The sequence below is a fragment of the Gossypium hirsutum genome, chromosome D05 (assembly GCF_007990345.1).
Source record: "Gossypium hirsutum isolate 1008001.06 chromosome D05, Gossypium_hirsutum_v2.1, whole genome shotgun sequence".
Classification (NCBI taxonomy): Eukaryota; Viridiplantae; Streptophyta; class Magnoliopsida; order Malvales; family Malvaceae; genus Gossypium; species Gossypium hirsutum.
Genome location: NC_053441.1, coordinates 59,430,746 through 59,448,918, shown reverse-complemented (window position 1 = coordinate 59,448,918; position 18,173 = coordinate 59,430,746). Strand labels below are relative to the sequence as shown.

General features: G+C 30.6%; 1 protein-coding gene across 1 annotated transcript; it reads right to left on the bottom strand.

Moving 5' to 3' along the window:
* Positions 1–12,008: 12,008 nt before the first annotated feature.
* Positions 12,009–14,822, bottom strand: LOC107902248 (disease resistance protein At4g27190). The gene has a single exon (XM_041092785.1). The coding sequence runs from the start codon at positions 14,820–14,822 to the stop codon at positions 12,009–12,011; it is 2,814 nt and encodes a 937-aa protein (XP_040948719.1).
* Positions 14,823–18,173: the final 3,351 nt, after the last annotated feature.

Sequence of the window (18,173 nt, the reverse complement as noted above, 5' to 3'; positions counted from 1 at the left end):
GCGTTCTAAATACGTGATTTTCACACGCATATGCGTGTGATAAGATTTCTAGTGTTATTAAAACCTTTTAAAAAATTGTAATAATTAGACTCCTTGATATACTCTTAAAAATAATCTAAAATTTTTTCAAGCCTAACCCATTTTTCGCCCAGCTCAGTCAACCTAAAAAAGTCCATTTGAGAGTTCAAAAAATAATAAAATATTTTTATATTCTTAATTAAATTTAAAATTTAAAAATATTTTTTATTATTTAAATTGAATTCGAGTTGGAACAACTCGTGACATAAAAACCTTGTCCAAGCCCAACTCAACCATGGAAGAAGAAACAAATTTTGTTTTTACAATTTGAGTTTTGAAAAATAATTTAAATGTAATCAAAATTTGAACTGAGTTTGAAAAAAAAATTGTGGTATATTTTGTAATCTTTTGACAAAAAAAGAAGAAGAAGACATCCGGGTCAATTTTATAAGTCTTTGTAATATCAATCCTAGATGTTCTTCAAGAGCATGAAACTGAACTTTTTTATTTCGTTTTGTTTCTTTATTGTTATTGGATTCTATTGAATGATATTTTCTTTATTTCTCATTTAGCTCTTCATCAACAAATTCAATATTTTATTTTTCTAGAATTTTATATACATTTTTCTATTTTATAAATGATTTTAAATTTTTTATATAAAATCAGGGTCAAATTGATAAATATATATATAAATTGAGGACAAAAATTGTAACGCCACAAACTTGGTTTATACTTTATGGTTGAATCTGGAGGAATTACATTAACTTGTCTAAAAACCCAGAAAATAAATTTGAAATTGTGTGTTTTGACAATATTAATTCTGGCGAATCACTTTTCAATTTTTAAGAAAATAATCATTAAAATTATTTATTTTGTTATAGAAAAACACTTAAGTGATTACTTTATTTTGCAGTGAAAATTTTAGAGTACTAAAATTTGAAAACCATGACTTAATTTTTAAAACACAAAATCTTGTAGTTTAAAGTAATAATTACTAAATCCAACTAAGCAAAGCAAAATCTGAAAAAAGATTTACAACCCCCAAAAAAATCAGAATGTCCAGAATAATTTTAAAACATGAACCATCATACTTAAATAATTGAGAACTCAATCTGATCTCCTGCACGTCATCTGGTCCTAAATATGTTGATAATTGAGAACTTAGAAACATTGGGTGAGCTTATAGGCTCTGTAACACCCTAAATCTGACCTAGACGTTATGGCCAAATCTAGAGATGTTACTACAATTTATTTGAAAATCCAGAATCCGTTCGACTTATAAAACAATGCTAGCTCTTATTAAGTAAAATCCTAGTTTATTTGGGGAAAATATCCTTCTTAACCATTTCGATAAATTTGTCGATTATTTATTCGTAAAACACTTACGTTTGCAGCGAAAATTCTTAGTTGAGTCCAATTTTCAAAACACGGTTTGTTGCTATGTAATTTAAAATTTTGTAGATCAAATTTAAACCAACCAAAAACGTTTAAATAAATAAATAAAACGAAAATAAACCTAAACTTAAAAACAGTCCAAAAACAATTCAAAACCAAAATAGAATAAACCAAATTAAAATAACAAATATACCAAGAAGATAATTAACCGAGCTCCAGTCGCACCGACTAAATCTAAGGATTACCTAAGAATAAGAGAAACTAAGAGTGAGCTTAGAAGCTCAATATGTAACTTATAAGAGTTAAAATATCATATATAATTTTCAAACATGCTTTCGGAAGTCAATTAGACATATATCATATACAGAAACAGAATAAAAAAATATCAGGTGTAGATTACAATCCTACTCCGATCCGTTACACACCATCTCCGACCATCCCTACACACTATATAGGGTATTAAATACCCATCAAACCCTACACACCGCTTAGTGTCGGTATAAAACTTTTCAAAGTATTCGCAGCCTAACTGCCAGATCATTAGGTGATTCATCGCTAAATGCAGAAATATGCGTGGCTGAGCCACCAAATATGGCAAATGAATTAAACTCCCACAGTTCCTCCGTAAACACAAATCTCATCCTAATGCACATGCATAATTAACAAATGTCAGAAATGTACATGTCATACATGTTTTTATAACAGATAAACATTTGTGTTCTAAATTTTTATATATTTGTGTATGTAAATAATGTTATTGATTTAGCATCACCAACTGGGGATTGAAGACAAAACAATGATAAACATTTGTATTCATTTAGTATTCTTAATATGATGTGTTTTTGTGTTTAGATTTTGTTTTACTCTCAATTTAATCTAATTTTTATTTTAATATCATACATATTTAACGTGTTATTATTAATTAGTTCCAAATTATACTTTTCAGTATTCATTGTTTGTTATTTTTAAACACAGTCTGTGTTATAAATACGTGATTTTCACATGTAAACGTGTGTGATAAGATTTCTAGTGTTATTAAGACCTTTCAAAAAAAAAATTGTAATTGTTAGACACCTTGATATACTCTTATAAATAATCTAAAAAATTTTCAAGCCTAACCCATTTTTAGCCTAGCTTGGTCACTCCAAAAGTCCATTTAGAGTTCAGAAAATAATAAAATATTAAAAAAAATTTTATATTTTTAATTAAATTTAAATTTTAAAAATAACTTTTATTATTTAAATTGAATTCAAGTTGTAACGGCTCAAGACATAAAAACCTTTTCCAAGCCCAACTCGACCATGGAAGAAGAAACATAATTTGTTTTTACAATTTGGGTTATGAAAAATATTTTAATTATAATTAAATTTTGAATTGAGTTTGAAAAAAAATTTTGTGGTATATTTTGTAATCTTTTGACTAAAAAAAATGACATCCGAGTCGATTTCATAAGCCTCCGTAATACCGGTTCTAAATGTTATTCAAGAGCATGAAACTCAACTAGATAATATTACTAATTTGGTTTCGAGAAACGTTGAGGAAGTATGTAATGATCTAACTTTTTTATTTTGTTATGTGCCTAGTTTGTTATTGGATTCTATTGAATGATACTTTTCTTTATTTCTCATACAATTTAGTTCTTCAACAACATATTCAAGATTTTATTTTTCTAGAATTTTACATACATTTTTCTATTTTATAAATGATTTTGAGTTTTTTTTATAATTTTTATATAAAATTAGGGTCAATTTGGTAAAAATATAAAAATTAAGAACTAAAATTGTAACATCCCAAAACCGGCCTAGACGTTATTACCAAATTTGGAGGAATTACATTAGCTTATTTAAAAACCTAGAAATTGAATTTGAAATAGTGTGTTTTGGCAATATTAATTTTGGCAAATCACTTTCTAGTTTTTAAGAAAACACTCATTAAAACTATTTATTTTATTATAGAAAAACACTTAAATGATTACTTTATTTTGCAGCAGAAATTTCAAAGTATTAAAATTTGAAAATCGTGACTTAATTTGTAAAACACAAATGTCGAAACCATTTTTTTGGAAAAACAAAAAATTTAGGTTGTTGACTTAAAAAAATGAAAATTGGGAGTCGCCACCAATCTTTTATTGAGGTGTGATTGGATCACCTAAAAAAACGGCTTTGGTCTACGAGTTTTAGAAAAACAGATCCGGGAGTCGGTTACGTACAAGGAAGGATTAGCACCCTTGTAACGCCCAAAATTGGTACCTAGTTAATTAATTAGTGTCTTAATGTCGAAAATTTGAAAAATATAATCCTTAGCAAAAACTTAAAAACGTTACTTATTAAGACCCTTATCATTTCGGAGAAAGAAAATGTCACACCCAATGTGTTAGGGCACAACATTCTAATTTCCTCAAAAATGAATTAGTCTAAAACTCGTGTAATAAAAATTTAAAAGAATATTCATTTGTTTAAGATTTAAGAAATCGCGGCCCAATACATTAGGGCACAATTCCTCAAAATCCCAAACTTGAAATATTTCCTTTATTATTATTTTTTCAAAAAATCTTTGTCTCGAGAAATCAATACGTCACATCCAATACGTTAGGATACAACATATTTAACTCCCCAACAACAAGCCTTTTATTTTATATATTTTTTACTAATGAGCAACCCTCAATCGTTCTATTTAACGAAGAAAATGGGAACCCAATACGTTAGGGCTCAATTTCCTTGAAAATCCTAAATACGAGTGTTATCTCAATTTTGAAAATTTTAAAATCGAAAAAAAAATGATGTGATGCTACATTAAATATAAAATGTAATAATAAATACAACAATGGCATAGAAATAAACAAAATTAATGTACATAAACAACGACATGTAAAGTATCAAATGAATATAAATGAAAACATAAATCAATAAGCAAATCAAGAAAATAAACAACAAAATATAAAGAGAAAAAGGGACAAAATATATATACATTTGAAATTATGAAGAATAAAAGACATAAAGATAATTTACTCATAAAATTTTAGGTTATAAAACTTATATATATATAATACATAATGCATTTATGAAAACAAGGAAAATATAAATATATACATATAAAATATATTCATGCATTTACAAAAAAAATGAAATATATAAGTATAATATAAAAACGCTGAAAATATTTATAATAAGCTTTGAATGGAGTATAAATATATGTGTACATAAAAATCATAGAATATGGGCAAACGTATAAATATTATGAAATATAAATGTGTGTGTATATATGTATAAAAAACTATGAAAATAAAATAATAATAAAGTATGTATATAATATGTATATATATTAAAACGTTTAAAATATATATGTATATATATTAACATGCATATGCGCACATATATGTAGGTATAATAATAATAGATAATATAATAATAAAAATAATAATAACAAAATTAATAAAATAGACTAAAAACCTAAAATGAAAGATTAAGGATTAAATTGAAAATCAACAGAATTAAAGAAGAAAAAAAATGAAGGGCCCAATTAAAAGGTGCGAATAACTCATAGGGCTCGAATGGGAAAATATCTCCATCCTTTGAAACGCGTCACTTTATTAGGGCTAAATAATAAAAATAAATAAATAAAATTCGCAGTAATATCACATTCTCCCTTTTTTAAAATCGTAAATAAGTAAAAAGATAATCGGAAAAAAAAGCCACCTTTAAAAAACTGTCAATCGTTCTCCCTTTTTATTGATTTTTTCTTCCTCCCTTTTTTTTTTTGCAATGAAGGGAGAGGCCTCTATTTATAGTTGAGCCTCCCCAAATCCAACGGTACAGATCAATTACATCAACGGCGAAGATTAAAGGGTATCTACAAATTAAATCTCTAAGATTACAAAATCATATCTTCTAAGATTACATATCATATCTAAGATTGCATATCCTCGAAGATTATGTTTCCATATGTGAGCCCGGGCTAAAATTTGGGTATTGCAACAAAACTTTGTAGTTTTAAGTAATAATTACTAAATTCAACTAAGCAAACCAAAACGTAAAGCAAAATACAGAAACAGATTTACAGCCCCCCAAAAAATCTAGAAAGTCTAGAATAATTTAAAAACATGAACCATCATACTTAAATAACTGAGAACCCAATCTGAGCTTCTGCACGTCTTTTGGTCCTAAGTATGCTAATTACCTGAGAAGTCAAAGAACTTGGGTGAGCTTATAGGCTTAGTGTGTAACTCAACCCAAATAGGCAGAATAGACTCAAATACAGTAACAATTACAGAAATAGATACAATTCAATTACATATATAATTTCAATTTTAGATACAGATGCAATCTCATATATAAAAGCAGATACAGATACAAATACAAATGCAAATACAGACACATAAATAGATCCTACACCTATCCACTACACACCATCTCTATCCCACCAATACACACCAAATAGGACTATAAGAGCCAATCCATCCGTCACACCAATAAGTGAGCGTATATCACTTTTTAGAATAGCGTAGTCAAGCTGCCATAAATAATGCGGTATTTTGCCAAAATCAATAAGTGTGGTCAATCCACCATATTAGATATGAGGTTAAACCACAAATTAAGTTATGTTAAACCACAAATTAAGTTATCTCGAGTTGCTCGACAACGATGGCTTATAAATATTAGTATGCAGTTAAACTGCCAAACACCTCCTCCATCACATCATCATCCCACCCCAATGCACATGTCAAAACATTTTACATACTGAGATGCACATAAATGAATCATGCTTAAATAGATTCTCAAATTACAGATTACACGTACAATGCCAATATTGAATAATATGCTTTCAAAAATCACATTAACAGAAACAAAATATCAAATTTCGTATCCAGAATGCATACATAACACATTTCGGAACCTAAGAAGTGAATAATTTCAAATTGCACTTCAAAAACGACCCTGATGGAATTTTACGAAAAATGGTCCCACACGGCCTAACTGACCCAACTCGTGTAGCCTGCACGGCCTGGCACACAGCCTGACACACATGGCCCAAATAACCCAGCCCATATGACCCACATAACCTGGCAAATGGCTGTGTGACGTCGATAGTGGGTTTTTTGACATCGTGTCGTTCGCTATTTTTTGATTTTTCCGTTACACACCTAGTCAATTTTCGATGTTAACACCACTACAAGGATTCCAGTACCTAAACTGGCATTTTAGAATGTAAGAATTATTAGTAATATGCTAAATCCAAGTCACTAATTCGATCACAAATGCTAAACACTTAGCCTAAGAAACCGAATCAGCCTCCAGTTGAAAACTTTAATCATTTACCCTTGCAAAAACAACAGCCCTTTCCCGCACTTAAACCGCTGGAGACAATTCACGAGTTTGTCGATCTTCTCCTAACAACACATTACGAAGATCAAACTTGAAACCATCAATCACTTGAAAGATTAACCCAACACCACATTTATATAAAAACAAATAGCCAACACTTACCCGAAGGAATAACAGAGATTGAACAACATACCAATATAATAACACAAAAGAAAATAGTAGAGCAAAGATGAGAAAGGAAGGCAACAAAACTACTAAAGCAAAAAGAAAATAGAAATCAGCAGATGGAAAAAGAAAAGGGAAAAGAAAACGTGAACAATGTGGCAAGAAGTGGATGACAGAATGAGGCGAATTTTGGGGAAAGTTCGTAGGAAAATGAAAAACTTCCCCACTCAATTTGATTAGTTATCCTTATAAAAAAAATTTCTTATTAAAAACAAAAATAATTCCACTTTACACACATAAGATTCAAACACAAGACCTCTAAGTAAACTAAAGCCTTACCACTAAACTAACAAACTCATTCTTATCATCAATTGAGCAAAAATAATATATAAGCTAGATGTTCAGAGATGGAAGTTAGGACAAAAATAATGAAAATTTAAGGGAAAAGATTTGAACACAAGACTTTAGACACGTCCAAAGCACTTAACCACTAAACCAAATCAATTTACTTAACATAATTTTCACAAACTTAACTCAAAAATAGGACGTCACCACTCTTGGTTTCACAAACCCAATTTCTACTAACTTGATTTTTGGGATGTGACAAAAATTGTTATCATACTAGCTAAAGTAAGCGCCACTTAATAGTCGGGTGACCAAAACTTTTTTCTAGAAACATTAGTGACCAAATTGTATCTTATTTTAGTTAAGTGACCAAAATGAAAATTGACCCTTTTTTGAGTAACTAATGGTGTAGTTTACCCTAAATTCTTTTAAAAACTTTGGTTTAAATTTTTTTTATGTTATTAGAAGATTTCAAACAATAAAAATTTAATATAAAATTTTTAATTATTAGACTCCTTGATATTATTATTCTCTTAAAAATAATCTAAAATTTTCAAGTCCAAACCCATTTTCGACCTAACTCGATCTACCTAAAAAGCTCGTTTCAATGTTAAAAAAAGAGAGCATATTTTTATAAATAAATTTAAATTTTAAAAATAAATTTTTTATTATTTAAATTAAATTTGGGTTGGGCTGACCCGAATTATAAAAAAACTTTATCTATATAGAACCGACTCCGATCAAGGGCCCATGGATGGGTCTATAGTCAACTATTATCCCATATTTTAAACTTAAAATTTGAAGCCTATGTATGCTTTTTATTATAAAATTTAAAGTTTATTTAGTGTTGAATGTGGTAAAGGACCATTATAATATTTAATTTTGACATCATATCAAAATAAGTTTATAATTAATTGTTATATGTCTTATATAAATTATTTTCTAAAATAAATATTTTAGAAGGCTATTTTGACACATAAATATATATACATGTCTATTAAGATAAAATCATGTTAATTTTTAAGGAAGAATAACAATATGTTTATTTATGGGGGAAATAAATCTTTATAGTCATTTTAGTATAATTTTAATATTTCATGATTGATTCTTTCACCGATGCCACCTTTCAAGGTAGATTGACAATGTTTTGAAAAGTTGATCATTTCCAAAGAGGAATCTGATTAGCATTACTTTGGTAGACTTGAATTTCATATGGTCCATGTGTCTTTCGCTCCAACTATTCAAAAGAGCTCAATATCCAATCCCATATTTATTTAAGCAACCTTTCTTTCATTCCTTTCACTTGAAACTCAAAACGAAATTACTTTCTTGAGATTCTCTTTATAGCAATGCCTTCCATTTCCTACTTAAAATTATCTCTCAAACTATTAACTTTAAAGATATTCTTGTAATGACAATCAAACATTTTTTCCTAAATATCTTTGATTCTAACACTGAATTATCTTCAATGCACCTAATACATTCCATGACTGTAAACTTGTACATCATATTTTCTCTATCATACAAAAGTAGGGGTTGATATTGGTTTATGTTTTGTTTGCAACATATCTTGCCTCTTTGATGCTAGAGAATTTAGCAAAGTCAAAATTGCACCCTTTAGCTGTCAACTTGCTTGATAGGAATATATATATATATATATCATATCTTTGGGAAACATATGTGAGTCATCTTTGATGGATCTTCGATCACAAATTATTTATAAAAGACAAAATAGTAGGATTGATTAGTTGTCTCTCAAATCACCATTTCAAAATATATAATCCCTTTATTATAGTTCATTTAGGTCATATCAAATGTTTTAAATTTATTTTACTACTCTTTGTATATTATTTAAATTTTAATCATATCAATTTATAATATCTTATTTATCGTTTACAGTATGAATCATATCTTCTCGTAAATTGATCCTCTTCTAATTTTGAAGTTGGTGTCTATAAATAAAAATGAAATAATATTATAAGAACATTAATGAAATAATACAACCAATAAAGCTGATATTTTAATATAAATTGATTACCATTTAACTGAATTCTTAAATATTTTTTTAATTAACATGGAGAATATTTTTAAACATTAGTGAATATTTTAATTTAATAAAATCAATTACAAATTGAATAGTTAATTTTAAAAATTAATTTTATAGTGCAAAATTTAAATTTCTAACAAATTGGTTTGTTTTTAACATAGAGGCTGATGTGGATGTTAGTTGTTTAACGGTCAAACATTAACCTCTAACATGACGGTCTAAATAAATTTAGATACTACCATAATATTATTTCTCTTATATACCACGTCAGTAAATGGTTTTAAAATTATTAAAAGAACAATAAAAAAACCCTAAACATACACAAACACAAATTTCATATTCAAACAGATACAATTGCAAAAATCAATAACCACAAACATAGAATTGAGAACACAATCTACAGTACCTTAAAAACTTAAGTCCTATTCGAAAACCATAAAATCCCATATTGAACATAAATCCATGAATGCTTTCCTTGCCATCAAAATTTTCTCAAGAAAATCAATGAAGGATCTGAGATGAAGCATAGTTATTGATGAGAGCCAAAACATTGCTCGTCAAATATGTGATATTAATAATTCGTTCCTCACCATCATCTTTGCATACCCATTCATAGCCCTGCTTAAGAATCCATCCATGCAAGTATCTTCATTTGTCAGAGCAGCATTAACCTAGGTTTGAAGATCACTCATAAGCACAAAGTTGGAGCATCTGATATGAAAAAAATTTACGTATAGATTTTTGGAGCTATTTGATAGAGTCGTCGATCAGTTCGATGCAATCCGCATGGCAGAAGTGACCCGAGGTTTTAAACATGAGTTCTGGCGACTTTTCGCATGAACCTAGATGTAGATTTCTTGGCTTTGAAGGTGATGAGGAGGGCGGTGTAAGATATCCCTAAAATCTCCAAAATTAAAAACCCCTAAACAAAAATTCCCAAAATCAAAACCCTTACCCAAAATCCCCAAATTAAACCACCCAAAGTCCCCAAAATACACAACCCTAAACAATTTATGGTGATCTTAGAAATAAATGCAAAAGGAAATAAATATTTATTTTTGAAAATAAAAACAGCTCAACCTCAAAAGACGAAACACACAAACATGATAAATAATCTCCACGAAAGGAATTTATACGTGCACGTGGTGTCGAGAAAGTTAGATTTAGGATAACCCTAAAATTTTTAGAAACTCTTCAAATGCAACAAAAGAATCTTCCATCTAAATCAAGAAAAAAAACTGGAAAAAGAAAAATTGAACAAACAAACTGTAGAGAAATCGGTTAATTTGCAAATGATATGCGATGGATTCAATAAAGAAATAAAAGGATTTGAAGAGAGAAACTTACCGATTAAGTAAAGAGAGAATTAGCAATGATCTATTTTAATAATTTTTTATGCCCATCCCGCAAACCCCAATCTTGCTCACCTCCTCCTGCATCAAACATGCCCAAATCTCATTTCTGACAGCTTCTTCTCCAACTAGTTCTGATGTTGGCAGTGGCAACCCAGCACTTGGACCATCCATGGCAAGACCTTCAGAGGCATTAGGAGCGTTATCAAGAAATTCCTTCATTTCTCTAGTCTTTTCATCAACCAGCTTCCCGTTGCAAGCACGACAGAGATATCTCCCGTTACTGACTTTGTTTTCAACTTGTGCTTCCCTAATCATCTTTTTCACATCTTTCAACCAATTTTCAACTCCCTTCTTCGGTATCTTCCCCAGAGGACGAAGAAGCTCTGCTTTCAATTGCAGCTCTACATCTTCCATTTTGCAATTCAATTCATCTCTGATCCTCTTGAAGTTAATCACATTAGCGTTCAGCTTTCTGTGATATTGCAAATATTTACAAACAGGAGTTCCGAGACAATTTGCAATGTCGACAACAGGCTCTACGTACTCCATTGCTATGTCCCTGCAATGCAATCATATATAACAGTAGCAAAGAATGAAAATCTGTGAATGTATTGGCTTTTTGATATGTCAGTGTAAGCATGAATGCAAGTTTCAAGCAATGGCGTTTATTAGATGGAGCCATGGATGGGTGGCAGACAGAAACATGATGAAATTTGTATATCCAGAATTAACCTCTCAATGTATAGAAAATGCTGGATTCAAGTGTGCAACAGAATATTAAGAGGTAAATTGTTCAACAGTTTGGGATTTCAACATTATATTGCTTCTGGGTAGCTCTCTTGGTATTAATTTCTAACTATATTATTATTTTTTAAATCTTAATGTTTTCAGAAATTTTACATGGAAATTAAAAAATATTATGTCTTTTTACAATACTTTCCTAACTTTTATTGGAAATAAAACTATGATCATAGTTTTGTCTCACCTTAAATCATTTTGATTAATATAAATATTTTAATAATAAATATTTAGAAGGTTATTTTGGGAAGTATATATATTATATACTAGAGAAGAATATATAAGAGAATAGAAGGAATGGCAAGAGAGGGAAAATGCTTAAAAAGTGGAGGCAGTTTGATTTCTTATTTACCTTTGCCTCTCAGTCTCCATGCTCTTAACCTCTTCCTTCCATCATTCCTTTTCTCCTCTCTTTTGCACTATCCTCCCCCCTACTTCTTTCCCACCAACCCTTTTATCTTTCTCTTCAACATCTTCACAAATATACTTCAAATTTTATTAATATGGAGAACTTAGATTTATCAAAATAAAAAAATAAACTAAACCAAAAATGGTTCATACCTCTTATCCTCCACGGGGGTTGAAGCGAAGAACATTTTTTAAGTTTGGATGGTCATCCCACTCCAACGATTCCCACCATGCTGTGCTTGAGAAGATGGTAAGAGAAGGCGGAACATATGCAAATGGCTGCCCATTGCCAACAAGAGGAACAAATGGAGGAATTCTCTTCAGTTTATAACAGTCTCCAGCAACTTGGATAAGTTGGAGAGAATCACAAACCATCACTCCACTTTTGCTGCATATGCTCTTCAAATTTGGTAATTCCCAGAATGACAGCACTCTCAGTTTGGGAAGATGGAATTTGATTAATGCATCACTCCCTTTTTCTTCAACTTCTGATGTTGCTGCTCCCAATATTTCTACTAGCTGACTACAAGCATCCACATCTATTTCTTCCAGGTTTTGGAGGTTTGGAAGCAACCAATGTGGAAGCAGCGTCTTCATACTTGAGCAGTTCACTATCATAATTTCCTTGAGATGGGAGAAGGTGGCAGACGGAGCCAATTTTGATGTTGTTGCTGAACCAATTCCTGCATCATTCATAATAAGGGCACTCAACTTTGGCAGAGATTGAAGATGCAACACCTCGAGGCTCTGAAATGGATGAGCGAAAGAAGAGGCCAAAGAGCACAGGGAAACAACACACTCTATCCCTTCACACCCTCGAATCCTACAAACCCTCAAGTCAATCGCATTTTTGAAGGAAGAATTATCATCGACTAAGTTTCTGATATAGTCGCACCTTATAATAGTCAAATCTCGAATTTCAATTGGGTGCATAATTAACTCACCTTTCCAATTCTGGACTCCTCCAATTGTTACTGTTTTCTCCCTTCCAATACACACATTATATGAGCCCACCTGTAAAAAGTACTTGATGAGATTTTTCTTACTTTGTTGCATTGAGGAGATGAACTTATTGAATTCACTGATGTCTTCGAAATGTCCAGTTAAGCACTCCAACTTCTTCAATGGTTCCATCTCCTCTGCTTTTAGACTTGTTTTTTCATTGTTCTCATGAAAACCCAAGTGCTGAAGGTGAACTAATTTTGGTAAAAGTCCAGCGGGTATCTCTTTCAGAGTGCGCACTCTAAGATCAAGATATCTTAGCTTTATCAGCATATCCATTCCTTCAGGGACTTCCTCAATTTTAGTCGCAGAAAGATCCAACTTCTTCAATTCTTGAAGCATCGAAAGACATGGCAGATCTCTTAATTCTTCACAACCACAAAGCAACAATGTTGTGAGGTTCTTTAGTTCAGAGATGGAATTTGGTAAACTTTTTATCTTCGTAGAGGACAAATTGAGAACACTAAGACAAGGCATGTTTGTGAAGAAAGAACTTGAGATCTTCTTTATAGGGTTCTCCTGCAATAACAAGGTTGTGATCAGTTGACATTTTGTGGGCTGCACATCTATGGAAATTTCTGATATGGAGTTATACATAAGTGACACTTTCTCAATATCCGGACTCCATTGCTCCTTTTCTGGTAACTCTTCTAATTGCGACCCTGCTTGTATCATATATCGAGGATTCATTCTTGTTATCGACAATGCCATGTCTCTCACTGCATCATGCATTTTCACTGTTACACTCGAGACATTTTCCAACAAGCAATTATCTTCTAATTTCTTCAAAATAACATGGCCCTTATCTTTCGTTTCTTGTCTTGTACTCATGTCATCTATGAATCCCTCTTCAATCCAGCTATCAATTAGCCCATGCTTTTCAATTCCAAAATCTTCGGGATATAATGCGCAATGTAAGAAACAATGCTTCATTTTCTCGTCTTTTAAGTGATTGAAGCTAACTTTCAAACTCTCGATCACTTTATCTTCCCCTTCTTTCACTTTCCCTATTCTCTCTTTCAATTCCCTGAGTGTGTTTTTCCAAATAAGAGGATCATCTTCTCCTCTCAATGTACCAGCTATGACGACAATTGTAAGAGGTAGACCCGCACATTCTTCGACAACGTGCCTTAAAATTGGCATTAAAGTTTGATTTTGCACTATGTTAGGGCCAACTTTACTCAAGAATAGTGTCAATGCCTGTTGTGCTGAAAGGGGCTTCACTTTTATCACCGTGCAACCCATATACTTAAAGACATGCTCCGAACGGGTTGTCAACACCAACTTGCTGCCATTGCTGTCACTCGGCTCAGGGATCCCAACTTCTTCTAGAGAGACTTCATCCCACACATCATCTAGGATTAGAACATGCTTTCCTACTTTCTTCAGCATTTCTGACAAGATTGTAGCTCGTCTGAGTTTGTCTCCTTCTCTGGGCCAATCTTCCTTCAACTTCAAAGCAGCTGCAATATCATCTTGTACCTTCATTTCATTGAACTCCTTTGATATGGTAACCCAGATTACCCTTTCGAATCTTTGTTGCTTTAAAAGATCATTGTGGACGTGCTTCATGATAGTGGTTTTACCTACACCGCCCATCCCCCAAACCCCAATCTTGCTCACCTCCTCCTGCATCAAACATGCCCAAATCTCATTTCTGACAGCTTCCTCTCCAACTAGTTCTGATGTTGGCAGCGGCAACCCAGCACTTGGACCATCAATGGCAAGACCTTCAGAGGCATTAGGAGCTTTATCAAGAAATCCCTTCATTTCTCGAGTCTTTTCATCAACCAGCTTACCGTTGCAAGCACGATAGAGATATCTCCCGTTTCTGACTTTATTTTCCACATCCTGTGCTTCCGCAATCACCTCTTTCGCATCTTTCATCCAATTTTCAACTCCCTGCTTTGGTATCTTCCCCCCAGGAGAAAGAAGCTCTGCTTTCAATTGCAGCTCTGTATCTTCCATTTTGCAATTCAATTCATCTCTGATCCTCTTGAAGTTTCTCACATAATCGTTCAGCTTTCTGTGATATTACAAATATTTACAAACAGGAGTTCCGAGACAAGTTGCAGTGCAGACAACAGGCTCTACGTATTCCATTGCTATGTCCTTGCAATGCAATCATATATAACAGTAGCAGAGAATGAAAATCTGTGAATGAATTGGATATTTTATGAAGTATTGAGATGTCAGTGTAAGCATGAAAAGGAAAACATGAATGCAAGTTTCAAGCAATGGCGTCTATTAGATGGAGCTATGGATGGGTGGCAGACAGAAACATGATGAAATTCTGGTCACTAGAATTAAGCTCTCGATGTGTATAAAATGCTAGAATCAAGTGTGCACCAGTTCATTACCGAATATGAAGAGTTAAAATGTTAACAGTATGAGATTTCAACATTATATTGCTTCTCGGTAGCTCTTTCTGTATTAATTTCAATCTAGAGTAGATTATGTCTGCTGATCATCTTGTCTTAAAATCTTAAACTGTTGATAATCAGTAGAGGAAATCATTGCTTCGGATCCTATTACCTGACTTAGTGGCTGAAAAGTTTTGAGAGATTAGAACTGAAAATGAAGCAGTGAAGTTGACTTCCTTGACAATCTTACAAAGCTAGCTGCTATAACAGTAGCAGATAATCAAAAGCAAAGAAAAGCATGTCATGAATTAAGAAAATGAAAGAAAATTACGTTGACTGGATGCTTCAAAATTTGTGATAGACCTTGGACATCGAAACAAATTAAAAACAGTGAAGAAGAAATAAGAAGAAAGTGAAGATGAAAACAGGGAAATTATGAAGTCTCTGCTAGGATCCACAAAGGCAGAATTTTTAGCAAGAAATCCTATTTTTATTGCTTTTTCTTTTAGCTTTTTTCTTTGCTGTCTGCCATTACAGATAATCTTATAATCAATTTAATTTACGGGCACCATATAAAATTATAATTCTAAAAACTTTAAAAAATATTTACTATATTTAAATTATAATATGAACCAAAGAAAATAACTATTAATAGTGATAACTATTATGCCAGACATAATTTGACCTGGATTAATTGGTAAGAAGCCTTTCTGATTTTGGTGTTGAAGGAGAATAAAAATAAAATAATAAATAATAACGGTTTACAAAGAAATTAACTCTATTTAAGATTTTATGCCGCTACACTGTCACACAACACTCTTATAGCTTATTTTCAACAGCCAACTAAAATGAGAAATTTGCATATCAAGTCCTTGAATATTTTAAGTCATCACATTTTAATCTAGTGCTACCAATATGTTAGGCCACACCTGCAGAACATTGTACCAAATGTCTTATTTTTGTAATTAAGCTATTTTCTATACCATTTTCATAATTAATTATATTTTATATGATTTGGGTAAAAAATCCCTATGTTGAATAATCTACATTTTTCTATCTTATAAATAATTTTGAGTTTTTTTTAATACAAAATCATGGTCAAATTTTCATTTTACCAAAAAAAGCCTACACTATTAGTCACTAAACTATGGGTATTTTTTTTTGGTCACTTAATTAAAAAAGTTACAATTTCATCACTAATGTTTTTGAAATTATTTTTTTTGTCACTCAAATGTTAAGTGACACTTTTTTAATTGATATAATAACAATTTTAATCCTCAAATTTTATACTTTTAGTCAGTTTGATCTTGATAATATATAAAATGGTAAAAAAATTAAAATTATTTTTAAAATTTTAGAACATTATAAAATAAAATATTAAATAAAAGTAGATAAAAATTTCAAAAATAAATAAAGTGAGAGAAAACGAGAGATAATTGTTTTTAAGCTGTACAAAATTTCTCTATATTATCTGTATCGAAATATCCAATACACATTCCTTAGTAAAAAAGGTAAAAAAAACATTAAGCAAAATTATTTGTTCTCTGTTTCTTAACATAGCTTTTACGTTATAAATTTTTTTTCTAAATATAATTTATTTTTATAGTTTGAGTTTTGAAAAATAATTTAAATGTAATGAAAAATTGAATTAAGTTTGAAAAAGGAAATTTTGTTTTATATCTTGTATTCTTTTGACTAAAAAAATGGCATTAGGGTCAATTTCATAAGCCTTGGTAATGTCAGTTCCAGATGTTCTTCAAGGGCATGAAACTCAACTTGATAATATTACTAATTTGGTTTTGAGAAACATTGAGGAAGCTTTTTTTTGGTTTTGTTCTGTTTTTAATTTGTTATCGGATTTTATTGAATGGTAATTTGCTTTATTTCTCATACAATTTAGTTATTCAACAAAATATTTAAGATTTTATTTTTCTAGAATTTTTATAAACATTTTTCTATTTTTAAAATTTTAAGTTTTTTTTATAATTTTGTACAAAATCAGAGTCAAATTGATAGAAAATATAAAAAAAAGAGGACTAAAATTATTATCATATCAATTAAAACAACTGCCACTTAATAGTTAGGTGATAAAAAATAATTTCAAAAATATTAGTGACTAAATTGTAACTTTTTCTAGTTAAATGATCAAAACGAAAACTTACTCATGGTTGAATGACTAATGGTGTAATTTACCTTAAATTGTAACATAGTGTCAACCATCAATTAGTCGGAACACAGTAAGAAAATTGCTAAAAAAACATTTTATTTATAAAATAAGATATATAATTACAAAGGTATTTTCATCTTTTCATAAATCAATAAAAAATTATCGATAATAAGATTTAAACTAGAGATATGATGCATACAAAATATTTTCATTTTCATTTAAGCTAAAGCAATTTTAGTGTTATAGGTCAAGACCAGGTTTGTTTCACACTACCTTAGATTCCACCATCTTTAGCCTGCTTTAAGCTCTAGGGTCCACCATGAAGACTCTGATGATCTAAAACTACGAGTGCAAAGAGAAAATAAGACAAAAAGAACCAAAATTGGGAGTCAATTATTAATGGTGGATGCCACCATATCAGATTAAACTTTTTAGTTGTGGTTTAGGGGTATGATAAGCTACAAAATTAACATATTTTAATCTTATTCTTAACATGTTTTTAGATAATTAATTATGAAAATTAGTGAATTTGATGCTCCATCCTTTAAATTTATATTTTTATACTTAAGAGAATATTTAAGAGCGAAACAAATTACCATGTTTGATAAAAACAGTGTAGAAGAAAGAATGTTGTGGGTACAAAAGCCAAAAAAGGAAGCGAGTGAAGAAAAAAATAGGCAAAATTATGAGGCATTCACTTTTGTGGTGGGTTCCACAAAGGCAGAATTATTAGTAAGAAATCCCATCTTTTCTTTTAGCTTTTAGCTTCGCTGTCTGCCATTATTAGTT

What these genes read in the sequence shown, in the direction of transcription:
- LOC107902248 (XM_041092785.1), bottom strand. Translation starts at nt 14,822, where the DNA reads ATGGAAGATACAGAGCTGCAATTGAAAGCAGAGCTTCTTTCTCCTGGG.